The 14,834-nt window shown below is 38.6% G+C and overlaps 1 protein-coding gene across 1 annotated transcript in view; it reads right to left on the bottom strand.

Annotated features, from left to right (window-relative positions):
• LOC139638304 (alpha-mannosidase 2-like) overlaps positions 1-14,834 on the bottom strand; it is a gene marked incomplete at its 3' end in the record, with an annotated part of 47,522 nt that overhangs the window by 13,462 nt on the left and 19,226 nt on the right. The window contains exons 12-14 of the mRNA XM_071512403.1: positions 8,356-8,547; positions 2,483-2,597; positions 1,891-1,958 (exon numbers count right to left, since the gene is read on the bottom strand). Coding sequence (XP_071368504.1) covers positions 1,891-1,958; positions 2,483-2,597; positions 8,356-8,547 — 375 coding nt within the window. The remainder of the gene's footprint in view (positions 1-1,890; positions 1,959-2,482; positions 2,598-8,355; positions 8,548-14,834) is intronic.

Here is a 14,834-nt window from a genome sequence, read left to right on the forward strand (position 1 = left end):
ATTCGGCCATTCTGACAGAAGAGGGGAGCTCGTTCCACCATTGGGGTGCCACAGATGAAAAGCGTCATGACCGGGATGAGCGACTTTGGAGCCCACGTAGTGATGGAGCGGCGAGGCGACCTGCGAGGGTGGAGGAGCAGAGGGAACGAGGCAGGGTTTGGAACCTGACCAGAGATTGCAGATAGGGAGGCAGTCTGATGTACTGCTCTGTAGGCGAGTACCAGTGTCGTGTGCAGAGATCATGTGTGCAGAGATGGGAAGCCAGTGAAACGACAGGAAGAGGGGAGTGAAGTGAGGAAATTTTGGTTGGTTGAACACCAGACAGGCTGCAGCGTTCTGAATGTGCTGTAAAGGTCTGATGGCAGAGGCAGGTAGCCCAGCCAGAAGAACGTTGCAGTAGTCCAGGTGGGAGATGACAAGTGCCTCGACCAGGAGTTGTGCTGCTTCCCTCGTAAGGAATGGACGAGGGAGAAAGAGTAGCTCCGTCTTGTCAAGATTGAGCTTGAGGTAGTGCACAGACATCCAAGCACTGATGTCTTTGAGACATGTTGAGATGTGGCCATCAATTTGTGTATCTGAGGGGGGCAAGGAGAGGGAGAGTTGAATGTCGTCAGCGTAGCAGTGACGGGAGAAGCCATGAGAGATCACATGGCTGAGGGATTTAGTATAGAGAGAGAACAGCATGGGCCCCAGGACTGAGCCCTGAGGGACACCGGTGCTAAGAGTGCAGGGTCTGGACAGAGATCCCCTCCATGACACCTGGTATGAGCGGTTAGACAGATAGGATGTGAACCAGGAGTGTGCAGATCCAGTGATTCCCAGTTCAGATAGGATGGAGAGAAGGATTTGGTGGTCAACTATCAAAAGCAGCAGACAAGGAGGACAAGGACAGAGGAGAGGGATGAAGCCCTGGCTTTCTTTCTTTCTGAAGTCCAATGTACTAAATGGTACAAAGTCCAACTGTACCTAACTGTCGAAGGGATAGATCTGGTGTTGGGTAATGATCTGGCTGGGACATGAGTTTGTGTGACCCCGGTCATAAGTAAGGAGCCTTGTGAGGTGCCTGAGACAGCAGCTTTGGAAAGTGAGCACCCAGAGGTTTTCACTGCATGTGTGGTGACACGCTGAAAGTCTCATGTGGTGGAGACTCAGTCCCAATGTGAACAGGAAAATTCTCCTGTTGATTTGTCAGACACCTTTGCTAAACTTGCAGATCTGGAGAACAGTACTCTGTTTTCTCATGAAGCTCTCCTTGTCAAACAAAGTCAGGATCCTAGTTTGGTTCCTTTGAGAGAAAGCTGAAAGCTTGGAGGACATACAGGAAGTGGCTGAGCCGTTTTATTTATTTTTATTATAAAATGTCAGATAAGTTGTAAGTCATACCTGCGGCGCCCCTGAAAAGCAACTAGGGTTAGTTACTAACCCTAACCCTAGTTTAAGGACTTAAGTTTATCTCGTACGTATGAGTTATCATTTTGGCCGACACTGACCGCAAACAATTTTTTTCCCTCTTGCCACTCAGGGTTTCCGTACTAAGGGGAAAGGAATGTTTATTAGTGGCAGTTGTATTTAATTCATTTATTAAACTTTTTATATTAATTTAAAAAACATATTTCATTCAAAATAGAAAGATTAGAAAATTTGTTTAGTGTTACATAGAAAACAATAACAGACAAGTGGAAAAAATGATATAGGACATTATTATACTGACAATAGAAAAGATAAAATATAATAGTCATCAAATATTTAAAATGATAACTACTGAAAAATGTAAATATTGATAGATACTCAAATTAATTAAAAATAAGAAAAATAAAAGACATAATACTCATAATTATGCAGAAAAATAGAACAATTTCATAGATTTTAACACAAAGCCCCGTCCCCTACCTCGGTTTGGCGCCAATTTTCATGACGGTTTTCCTGGGCAGAGCGTCATGTACCGGCTGAACATCATCCTGTAAAAAACGTGACATGTTAAAACCATTTCAAAAATCGATTTAAATATTTTAAAAACAATGACAACAACTATTGTTAAGTTTGTTTTTGATTATTTGTTTTCCATAATTTTTTCAAGGAATATTTTATATTCTGCAAATGATGATAATAATGAGAATAGAAATGATCTAATTTATTGTCATCATTATTTAAAATAAATTTAAAATGATAAAATACAATAATAAAATAATAATAAAAAGTAATTGAAAGTTAAGTTTTAGTTTACTTTTAATTTACTTTTAATAATGATAATATAATAATAATATAAACTTTCCTCAAGACAAACAAAAGTTGAGTTGACAAATAAAGTGTTCCTATTTTTTTTTAAAAGTTAAAAAAAAAAGAAAAATTATGACAACTGATGACAATGACATGTCAATGAAAAATTATGACAATTGACAATGAAAATCATAAATAACAAATATATTCATAAATGCTATTTTTTAACAGTGTAAAGGTAAGAGGCCAAAAGGTGAAAGGTCACCATCTGCAGGAGGGGCGTGGCCTCATCATGATGGAACTGGCTCTTGTCCAATAGGAGCAGCCAGTGGGCAGAGCTTTGCAAAACCTGCTGCAGGCTAAGGAGGGAGTGGAACAATCTGCAACAAAAGATCACAATTTATGGATGTATTATAATTCTATATTTAACTATATATGTTAAGTTTTTATCTCATTTTATCATATATATTTTTTAACATTTTATGATAGATATATGATTTAATTTTTATTATGTAGAAATATTGGAATATTATTCATATTTCTATTTTAAATCATAATTTGACTGTATAGTCTATTTTTATTTGTCGTATTTTCATATTATATAGTTTGTTTTTCATTCTTTCAAACATAACTAAATTGTATTTCCCTCATTGTCTCATTTTTTTTATTAGAATAAATTAAAATATAAGAAGAAAATAATAAATTATTTTTGTTTTTTGCTAATATGTTGAATATATTTTGCGATCATTAAACTGGATTTTTTTTTTCATTTTTCAATTTCATCTTTAACCGGAAATTGTGATAGTAATATCGATAACAACAGTAATCACAGAAATAACAGTATCAATAATACTAAATAAAATATGTATATTGATTAATTTAATCATTTATTCATTAAAGTACACAAATTCAACTGAAAATATTTCAGCTACACAATAAAAAGTGTTTTTCATTGTTACACTGTAGAACAAATCAAGTCTAACAAGTATTCACTGGTCAAAGTGATTTTAATGTACCTACCTACTGTAAACAATGTCCACCTGAACAAGTGATGTTAATGTTTACACTGTGACAAAATTTACAATTGATTTTAAGCAAATGTTAAAACCTACACAGTAAAACATTGTACACTGTAAAAACCACGTTAAAGATTTTAACTAAATTTACTTCAGCGTACATATCTACACTATAAAAAAATAATCAAATAAGTCTACACTAAATTTTACACACGTTTTGAGAAAATATTGAAAAGTTAATGTTATTTCTAATTAGCCAATGCTAAACGAATGGAAAAAGTTAGTTTTTCTTATTTTAAATGAATGGGGTAATGCTAAATGCTAATGCTAAATGAGCCAGTACCTGCTCCCGTTGCCGACAGCGACCGCATTGAAGAGAAAAGCATGAAGGAATAACAGGAGAGAAAGAAAACATGCTAACGTTTAGAAAGCTGCAGAGGCTGAACGCTAAAGCGACTAGACATGCTAACGTGAATTCTAGCTGGTCTTTATCGATTTTTTTCAAATTTATTTTTTTTCTCATTGTGCCAAATATTGTCATATTTTTCTTAATGTTTTGTTGCTTTTCTCAAGCTTTTCTTCCATTTTTCTATAAGTTTATTTTTTACATTAATGCCCGTCACATGCTAACATACTAATTTCAATCAATTTTTTCCTGTAATTTTTCTGTTTCTTTATTTTATCGCATATTTCTAGAACTTTGTTGAATTCTTTTTGGTAGATAATTTACCAAAATATTTTTTTCAAATTTTCTGTTTTTTTTTGTTTGTTTTTTCATTCGTTTTCCGGAGCATTGTTTTTCACATTTTTCCACAATTTTTTTACATTCTTCCCCCTAATTTTTCCCCCCTCAATTCTCTTTTTTCTTTCTTTCAATTTTTTCCCCTCTATTGTGTCGCTTTTTGTAGTTTTGTTCCGCAATTGCAGAACCTTAACTCTAACACGCTAACAAGCAAGCTACATTCAACTCTTCCAAACGCTAAGCCCCTCCCTCCTACACTCTAAACAGGAAGTCCCGCCCCCTCTCACCTGGTATCTACATTGTAACAAATGTCCGCTTGAACAAGTGATTTTAACCAAATGTTTAACTCTACACTGTAAAAAATATCCATCTTAAGTGATTTTACCCTAATGTTGAAGTCCACACTGTAAAAAAGTTTCACCATGAAAATTTCTACATGTTTAAGACCACACTGTAAAAAAAAGTCTACTTTAACAAGTGCTTTTACCCTGTTGAAGTCTACACTGTAGAAAATGTACACCTAAACAAGTGATTTTAACAAAGTTGTCTACACTGTGAAAATGTCCCCATTAACAAGTGATTTTAACTGAAGTTTACACTGCAAAAATGTTAATTTTACAAAGGTTTTGACAAAATATTGCAATGTACATTAATGAGTTCATGTTAATTCTAAATGCTAATGCTAAATGAATGGAAGTCACTGGGAGTTAATACTTACTGCTCATGATAAAAGAATGGGAGTTAATGGGGGCTAATACTAAATGAAAACACTAAATGAATGTGAGTTAAGAGAAGTTAATGCTAAAGGCTAACGCTGAACAAGCTGGTACCTGCTGCCGTTGGCGACGGCGACCGCATCCTTGAAGAGAAAAGCATGAAGGAATAAGAGAAGAGAACAGAAAGAAAACATGCTAACATTTAGGCTCAATACTAAAGCAGCTGGAAATGCTAATACGATAACATGCTAACACCAGACATTTAGGTGAACTGCTCAATTTATCTTGCGAGGTAGCTGGATTCGCGAGATCACGATCACGCGAGAATCCATCTTGCCAGGCTTCAAGTTACGCGTTTGTGGCCGAACCACAGCGGTGCGGACCGATCAGCGTCCTGTGAGGTCAGCTGGGGGCGGGGCTTAGGTGTGACGACAGCGAGAAGCGACTGTTCGTTCACAACAATGGTGGCTCCTAAAGAGGCTGCTGACATGCTGCTGTGACATCAGTTATTTCTGAACTTCCGACCGGCTTCGGCAAGAGTTTGTTTATATGGTTCATTGATCTGATTGGTTGAAGTTAGCCCGTGATAGACAGTGATAGACAGATAGTTCAGCCAATCACCTGCCAAGTATTTTTTGAAAGTGCCTGCCCTTTTCCAAACAGTTTCCAAGGACAACTTCCCAGATGGTTCTGTGTAACAAACCATCTGGAGCGCCAGGTTACTGCTCAATGCCGACTCCACAGAATGTATTCCACATACTAACATGCTAACATACTAGCCTACATGCTAAGGAAGCCATAGCAGCTGAATGCTAAATACTAAACCAATGGAAGTGCCTTGAAACACTTAATACTAACATGCTAACATTAAGCCAGAAGCCAAGAAAAGTAGTGCTAAATTCTAAACCAATGGAAGTGACTCCAAGCATCAACATTAGGGCTGTCCCGAATACCATTTTTGGGGCTTCGAAGCTTCAGTGAGAATTACCCGTGAATATTCAACGGGGGGCGGGGGGGGGGGGGGGGGGGGGGGGGACATTGATTGGACATTGATTACCATGGCAACGGTAGAAGCTTCGAAGCATTCGGGTCAGCCCTAATCGCCATGCAAACATGCTAACATGACAGCAGAGAATCCAACCAAATGCTACATGCTAAACCAATGGAAGTGACGCAGAACATGCTAACAACATGGAAGTTATGCCAACATGCCAATTCTACCTGGTCTTTACCTTTATTTTTTATTTTATTTTTTAATCTACTTTTTCCTAATTTTGTCCATATTTTTGTCATTCATGTGCCAAATTTACTCATTTTAATTATTTTTTGTTAATTTTCTCAAACTTTTCTTCCAGTTTTTCAATGACAGGTTTTTGATATTGATGACATCATAGCAAGTGAATGCTAACATGCTAAACCTCCAAAACCTGTTCCAAACCTTAAGCCCCTCCCACATGCTAACTTTTTCAATAACATTTTTCAATTTTCATCTTTTCTTCTTTTATTTAATTTTCAATTTAAGTTTCAATTCAAATATTTCAATTTTTCATCCATTTCCCCTTAATATTATTTTTCATATTTACAGCTGACATGAGGATCTGACCAAATTGCTTCCAAATGCTAAAACCCCCCCATATGCTAACATGCTAAGTTGATCTATTCCTCACTTTGTCTTCTCTATTTTTTCCTCCATAATTTCCCAAAACCTCTTAATTTTTCTGTTACTTTTCTGTTTCTTCTTCTTTTTTTCTGGGTTCTTTTTCTCCCCTTTCATTTTTCTTCCCTCAATTCTCTATTAATGTTAACATGCTACCATGCTAACACCCCACCTCTTCACCTCTTCTCCACAAAGCCCCTCCCCCCTACACTCTAAACAGGAAGTCCCGCCCCCTCTCACCTGGTGTGTACACTACTAATTGGCCCCATTAACATGAGATTTTAACCTAATGTTGAAGTCTACATGGTAAAAAATGTCCACCTGAACGAGTGATTTTAATCAAATGTTGAAGCCTACACTGTAAAAACTGTCTCCATTAACAACTATTTAACCAAACATTGAGGTCTACACTGTAAAAAATGTCTGCCTTAAAGGAATAGTTAACACAAAATACACCCAGCTCTTCCTATCGTTCCCGCCAGACGACCCCACGCCTCGCCGATATCTCAGCTTGGATGAAGGAACGCCACCTTCAGCTTCACCTGTCAAAGACTGAGCTCCTTGTCATCCCAGCCAGTCCCTCTGTACAACAACAGATCAGTATCCAGCTCCAATCAGCTCAGCTCATTCCCACAAAGTCTGCCAGAAACTTGGGTGTCATGACTGATGACCAGCTAACCTTCAAGGAGCATGTGGCTTCTGTCGCTCGGTCATGTGGATTTGCTCTGTACAACATCAGGAAGATCAGACCCTACCTGTCTGAACATGCAGCTCAACTCCTGGTTCAGGCTCTTGTAATATCAGCCTTGACTCCTGCAGCTCCTTCCTGGCAGGGCTCCCGGCATGTAGCTCAAACCTCTGCAGATGATCCAGAACAGGCGGAGCGTCCGGTCTTCACCCCCAAAAGAGCACATGTCACTCTGCTGTTCATCTCCTCCTCTGGCTCCCAGTCGCCCGCATCCAGTTCAAGTCCTTGATGCTCGCCTACAAAGCGGCTCCGACCGACCTGAACTCCTCATTCAGGTCTACGCTCCCTCCGCCCACTACGCTCTGCCAAGGAGCCACAACAAGGCCCTAAGTCTCTATCCAGACTCTTCTTCTGTGGTTCCTCGTCTGCCACCACAACAAGGCCCTAAGTCTCTATCCAGACTCTTCTTCTGTGGTTCCCCGGTGGTGGAACGAGTTACCAAACTCCATTCGATCTGCAGAGTCCCTCTCAATCTTTAAGAAAAGGCTAAAGACCAGCTCTTTACTGAACACCTTCTCACCTGATGGACTGTGCAATTGCTAAAAAAACCCAAAAAACTCTTTCTGTGCCTCTCTGCCTCGTAGCTCCTCTGTCTTGTTGGACCAGATCTTTGCTTCATGGCTCTTACTCTCGTTCTCTGCTGACTAGATCCTTGCTTGTGTTGTATTAAAATCTCATGTGTATGTCGCTTTGGATAAAAGTGTCTGCCAAATGGGAAATTGATTTTAACCAAATGCTGAAGTCTACACTAAAAAAATGTCCACCTTAAGTCATTTAAACTAAATGTCAGGAAGTATACACTTCAAAAATTATCCACCTTAAATAATTTTAGCCAAATGCAGTCTACACTGTAAAAAACAAAAACAAACTTAAAGATTTTAAGTAAATGTTTAAGGAAAAAGTGATGTCATCAAGTTTTCACAACACTATAGAAAATTATCGAAGGGAGTTCATTCAGTATCATTTCTACACTGTAAAAAATGTCCACCTTAAATGATTTTCAGCTAATTTTGCAGGCCACACTCAAAAAATCCCACATTAGTGATTTTAACTAAATGTTAAAATCATTTATTTTTTAACTTCAGCGTTTTACTTCAGTGTTTATATTTACTCTGTACATAATGTCAGTTATTAAAACATATGACAAATTGTTGAAAACTTCATATTATTTCTAACTGCTAATGCTAAAAGAATGGAAGTTAAAAGGGGTTAACACTTACTGCTAATGCTAAACAGGAAGTCCCACCCTCTCCTCTCACCTGGTGCCATAGTCCTGGACCACGTGGTCACGGGACGTCCCGGTCACAGCATCGTGATGCTGGAACAGCGCCAGGTTCCGCCGCGCCGCCACCAGCTGCCGGAAACCATCAGCGGCAGGAAAGAAACCTGAGGCGTCGCCACGGAAATGACGAATCTCTGCTAGAGCGAGGCTGTAGAGGATTTCTGACGCTCTGTGAAGAGAGGGAGAGAGAGAGAGGTTAGGCTCACATAGAAAAGACAGAAATGTTGGGAAAATGAGGAAAATTAAGAAAAATAAAGCAAAAATATAGGGAAAAATTTGCAAAAAAGGTTAAGAAAATTTAGTAAAAAATGTACTAACAAAAAGACTAACAAAAAAATAAATAATTAGGACAACTAGTAAAAAACAGGAAAACATGAAGGGAAATAGAGAAAATGAGCCAGAAATCAGAAAAAAAAGTAATATCTCTAATTCTGTCTTTGTTGTTTACCTGAATGTGGCCTCCATCACTATCCAGTCATTTACAGAATGGACTGGAAGTGAAGTATTAGTACCAGTAAAGAGAAACCATAAGAAACAACAGAACAGAGCAAAAAACGACGACAAAAAATCTTTAGCAAAGATTTTGAAAAAATGAAGAAAAAAAACGGAAATAATTTAGGAAAATGAAGCGAAATCAGGAAAAAACAGCAAAAACAGTGGATTATTTTTCTTTCTTTTTTCTTTTCATTCTTGTCGTTTACATGAGCATCGCCTCCATCACTTTATCCAGTCATTTATAGAACGGACTGGAAGTGAAGTATCCGCTCCAGTAGGAAAGAAACAGCAGGAAAGAAAAGATAGAAGAGAGACTGAGTATAGAGAGAATTAAGACAAAATTAAGAAAAAAATTTACAAAAATAGAAATACTTCAGCAAAACTTTTGGGAAAAAATTAGTGAAACATCAGGAAAAAACTCAGCAAGAAATATAGACAAAAAAGCAAAAAAAGGCAAAACTTAAGAAAAAATTTAGCAAAAAAGTGAAAACATGAACAAAAAATAAAAAAAGGTTTTGAAATGAAAAGTGAAAAAATGAAAGGAAATATAGCCGCAAGCGCCAATTGCGGGGTCCAATCACAATTTGCAAATACAGACAAAACATTACAGAAGGTAGACACACACACAGACAAGCTGTGAAGATCAGACATGTAGTCAGTTTTTGTTATAAACAGAGGGGGGCGACGTCAGAATCGGGTGTATGTACCAGTGGATGAAAGATTTATCTCACTTGAGCCGACATGTCCTGAAAATTTCAGCTCTCTGGGACATACGGCTGATTTTTTCCACTTTAATATCTATGGAAATGTGGTCATTATGCAATAAGCCACACCCACTTTCATTAATCACAACCAAATTTCATGGGTCGACTTGGACATGATCCTAAAACGTGTGTACAAAATTTCATATAAATTTATGCAGTCAATTATGAGATATAAACTTTTAGCACTTGTAGCACCCACTAGTGGTAGAGCTCAAAATGCTTTTGTGGGTGTGTTCCAGCAACACTCCTCAACATGTAATTCTGGCTTGATTAGATGAATGGTCAATGAGTTATGGACAATTTAGTGTTAAGGTGTGTCTTGGGACCGTCCTCTTTAAATGTTGTATAAAGGTTATTGATAGGGATTTCTCTAATGGATAAATATGCCCCTGTTAAAACATTGAGAGTTAAGAACAGACACAACCGCTGGTTGACATCTGAACTCATTAATTTAATTTAGTCAAAAAGTAAAGCCTGGGCTGAGGCTAGGCGTACATGCAGCCAAGTTGATTGGGATAAATTCAGGCAATTAAGAAACATATGTACCAAACTAGTAAGGGATGTCAAATGTCAATATTTCTTAGATTCTTTCTAAACATTGCACAAAAAGTTTGGAACTTTGTGTTTGGTAGATGATTTCTCTGTTGTAACAATGCTTCTTGGCAATACATTTTATACCGTTGGAAAGCCTGTTTATTTCCCTTTTAAATGGTGCCTCATTTGTAAGGAACATGCATTTGTGGGATGAGCAGCACAGCTGAGTATGTGGGTTGCGCTCATGTAAAATTTCCCAAATCTTCTCTGCCAATGCCAAACAGCTTATTCTGCTGTTATTATTAGGCTGATATTATTAAATCAGATTTCCAAGGTATAACTAAAGGTGTTCTGCAAAGGTCAATACTTTGTCCTGTATTGTTTTCAATTTTCATCAATGCAAGTGTTCCCTCATTGTTAAATTAAATTGTAAATTCCACCTTTATGCAGATGACACAGTGCTGTATTGTAGTGCGGACTCTGTACAGCAAGCCCTACAAAATTTACAGCTTGCATTCAATTCATTGCAGACCATATTTATAGAAGACCAAGAAACTTGATGTGGTAAATTCACAGCTGTATACTCTTGATGGCACACTGATCGAAAGAGTCCCACATTATAAATACCTTGGAATTTGGATCGATGATAAATTCTCTTTCAAAACTCACACTGATAGTGTTTTTGGTTTTAGATGGTGATGTGATTTATATGCATGCTTCAGCAACAACCTTAAACCAATTAGATCCCATTTACCATGCCGCCCTTCGTTTCATTACTGGTGATAGATTTAGGACACATCATTGCGCTCTCTTGCAGAAGCTTCCTCGTTACTTAACTTCTCTTTTAAATTACAAGTCAACAAATAGCCACAAGATTACTTAACACTCAAAATTCCACGTTTCAACTGATTTAGGAAAAACAGAATTCAGCTTTTTTGCACCATATAAATGGAATAAACTCCAAGACAGGTTGAAGCTGGTCTCGCTTATGCCAGTTGGACAGTTAAAATCCTTAGTTGAGGACTTCTTTATTATTGAGTGTTCTTGTTTCACCTAGCTGTGGTTATTATTATGTATAATAATGATTTCGTATTACTATTAGCCTAGCTATCTTATTATTAGCATGAGATATGTAAAAATTGTTTCTTTTGTAGCATTAGGACATACTTTCTGCAGTTAGGTATGCTTGTGTGTTAATGAGAGAGTGGTTAGGTGTGTGTGTGTGTGTATCTGTATGCTTGTGGATGTTTATCTCTTGTCCACCTTCCCTTTATTTTCCTATTGTCTTATTGTACTGTACTATTGCTATTCTGTAAACAGGGAACATTTGTAAAAGAGGGCTAGCTCTCAATATGTTTTCCCTGTGTAAATAAAGGTTACAAACCAACAAGATTTTCACCTATGGTCAAGCATATGTAGCTTTAAGTCATGTCACCTCACTAATCATTGAAGATTTTAAACCCAGTGCTATATATGCTAAAGACGCTATTGAAAAGTCAATGCAAAACATGCCTTCATTCATTGAGCGGATCTGCACACTCCTGGTTCTCATCCTGTCTGTCTAACCCTCTCACCAGGTCTCATGGAGGAGATCTCGGTCCAGACTCTGCACACTTAGCACCGGTGTTCCTCAGGGCTCAGTCCTGGGGCCCATGCTATTCTTGCTCTACACTAAATCCCTCGGCCATGTGATCCCCTCTCATGGCTTCTCCTGTCACTGTTATGCTGACGACACTCAGCTCTCCCTCTGCTTCGCCTCAGAAACACAAACTGGTGGAGCGTCTCCTCGTGTCTCAGACACATCAGCTTGGATGTCTGTTCTCCACCTCAAGCTCAATCTTGAAAAGACGGAGCTGCTCTTTCTCCCTGGGAAAGATTTCCCTCTCACAGACCTCCATTTCCATTGACAACACTACTGTGTTTCCCTCTCAGACTGCCAAGAACCGCTACATGGGCTCAGAAGTCGGTCATCCCAGTCATGACTCTTCTCATCCCTGGTGCCACAATGGTGGAACAAGCTCCGCCTCTTCAGGTTACACCTGGACCCCCCTTGAACTAACCTATCTTCTTACCCTTCTTTAAATTTAAAAAAAAAAAAAAAAAAAAAAAGGAATACTACTTATTCCTATTAAAAGGCTTAGCTGATGAAGACTGTGATACACAGTTGGTTTCACTACGGTTGACAAAATGTACTTATTGTAAGTCGCTTTGGACAAGAGCATCTGCTAAATGACATAAATGTAATGTAATGTTCATAGCCAACCAAAACGCCTCTCATATGATTAAAGTGAAGAGCTCTTCCAGGAATTGAAAAAGGAACAACATGGTGGTGCTGGAGTTTACTTCAAAAACAATGCAAAGTATAATATTGTTCACTGTTACGACCCTAATGCTAGTCCACCAGTCTAGGGAACTGACCTACCTGTTATCGGCAACCAAGTTAGCCTAGCGTCGTAACCTGGAAGCTAACCCTGTGTGTGTGTTTTGACTTGATTGTGATCCTTACTAAACCCTGTGTGGGAAAACTGAATTTACCTCGGAGGGAAAGAACAGAGTGTTACCGAGGCTGGGTGTCGGTTGGGCCAGGCTGGCTGCTTCATGGTCCTTGGTGAGTCACTCCACTTCAGGGACTGTATGAGCGGCCAGCTCTGGTCTTTCGTGGTTAGAGTTTAGTTTAATTGTGGTGGTTGTCCTTGGGAAAATACGTGGCAGTCGGGATGATAGGGAAAACAATTAGACTACTCTTATGAGGGCTTCTGCTTCCATTTGTCCTACCGCCGCCATGCCTCCAGACTGGCGCTTCAAAAACATAACTCTCTAGGGCAGGCCGTGCCCACAGGTATTTGTATTTGTATTTGTATTTGTATACTTTATCATCCCCGTGGGGAAATTTGTCCTTTGCATTTGACCCATCCTATACACAACACTAGGAGCAGTGGGCAGTCGCAGTACAGCGCCACCAACTCCAGTTCTTTTGCCAATGCCTTGGTCAGGGGCACCGACAGGAGTATTAACCCTAACATACATGTCTTTGAAACCAACTACCAATTGGCAAGATTCTACCTCCCCTCAATCAGCATCAGTCTTTCCCTGCACCAAACCCTATCACAAACCTATCCTGCCTGTACCTAAAGAAAACCATAATAAACGTCCTATCATAACATTTACAGTGGCACTGCTGGAAACCATTATTGCTGTCCTTTACAGACCATCAATGTAAAAACTTGTTGTTGCTTTCAGAAATCAACTGATAACCTTAATCAATCATCTTAACTCATTCTCTGAAGGTAATATAATTATGGGAGATTTCAATCAAAATCTGTTTGTCACAATCTATCCAGAATGTTATGGAGGAATTCGGATTCGTTAGCAGCTAACTTTGGGTTTAACTCTGGCTTTTCAGTCTCATGAAGGTGTCTCACTTTTAACCGGGGCAGATCACCATGGTAAGCTGCTGCACTGCTAACCTGCTCCAGAGCAGGGTCGGTTCGGGCTATCAGATCAAAATGTATGAAAGGCCTCCTGGCCAATCAGCTCTCTGGAAACAGGGAGTCATCTTTCCTACAGGATCCTGATATGGACAAAAATACTGCAGAGAAACCTACAGAAACCTGTTAGGCTACTATTGAATGAACAGACAGTAAGGAGTGCTGTTCGCAGGGCGATGTGTTTGCAGACCAGCAGAATCACTTTGCTTTCCATGATAACTTCTTATATTGGAGATATAGCAGGTACTTACATGACCATATTATCAATGAATGAAAGTTACTGTTGCATATTAATTGCGCTGAATTTTTTTCACTGGATTCCCGACAGTGTTTGGTTCAATGCAGCCTATTGAAGAACCCAATGTTAGTATCCATTCCTGTCCAATACCCATGTGTTGAAGATATCAGCAGTATATTAGGGTTTATATAATCCTCTAGGGATTGTCTCCCCAATAATAAAGGGTATGTACCTTAACTAGGGGTGTGACAATACACTAAGCTCACGGTTCCATACTATACACGGTACAGGCTTCACGGTTCGATACAATGACGATATTTTTTAACAAAGTTTAAATGGAAACAAATGATGACTGTAGAAGATTCTTTGCTTATTGCTTAGACATAAAATGTCAAAAAACAATATTTTCAACTTGAAGTTTAACCTATTCCTACGGTTTCTTTTATAATGCTTTTTGCACTGAAAAATATATAACAAAGAAATAAACCAACTAATAGAATCTGTTGAATAAAATAAATCAGCTTTTAACAGTGGATGCTTGTCTAAATGAAACAAATTGTAAATTAAAATAAAATATCTAAACAAGGATGTCCTCTTTACAATTTGTGCAAATGTCTGAACATGTTGATCTAACATTCTCCAAACACCTTAGTTGGCCAGGCAGGCCACAAAACTTCAACTTAAATGAAAACAACAAATATGTTCAGACACTAATTTTCTAACCTAGGATGACATGTTTTATTTTTTTGATGAAAATTAGCATGTCAACATTTTCAGGCAGCAGCTGACACCTTTGCCCACACTGCCAGAATTTGGTAGTGACAACCGAATTTATGAATGAGAGTGAATTTGCATATTATGTCTGGTCACACTGGAGCAGAGCAGAGTAAAATGACCACTGTGTCTGTAGGGTAACAGGAGTCACTCCACTCCTCCG

The sequence above is a fragment of the Centroberyx affinis genome, unplaced genomic scaffold (assembly GCF_046629955.1).
Source record: "Centroberyx affinis isolate AG114_WGS23_722 - 3 ecotype Tasmania unplaced genomic scaffold, CSIRO-AGI_Caff_v1 ptg006253l_1, whole genome shotgun sequence".
Lineage (NCBI taxonomy): Eukaryota > Metazoa > Chordata > Actinopteri > Beryciformes > Berycidae > Centroberyx > Centroberyx affinis.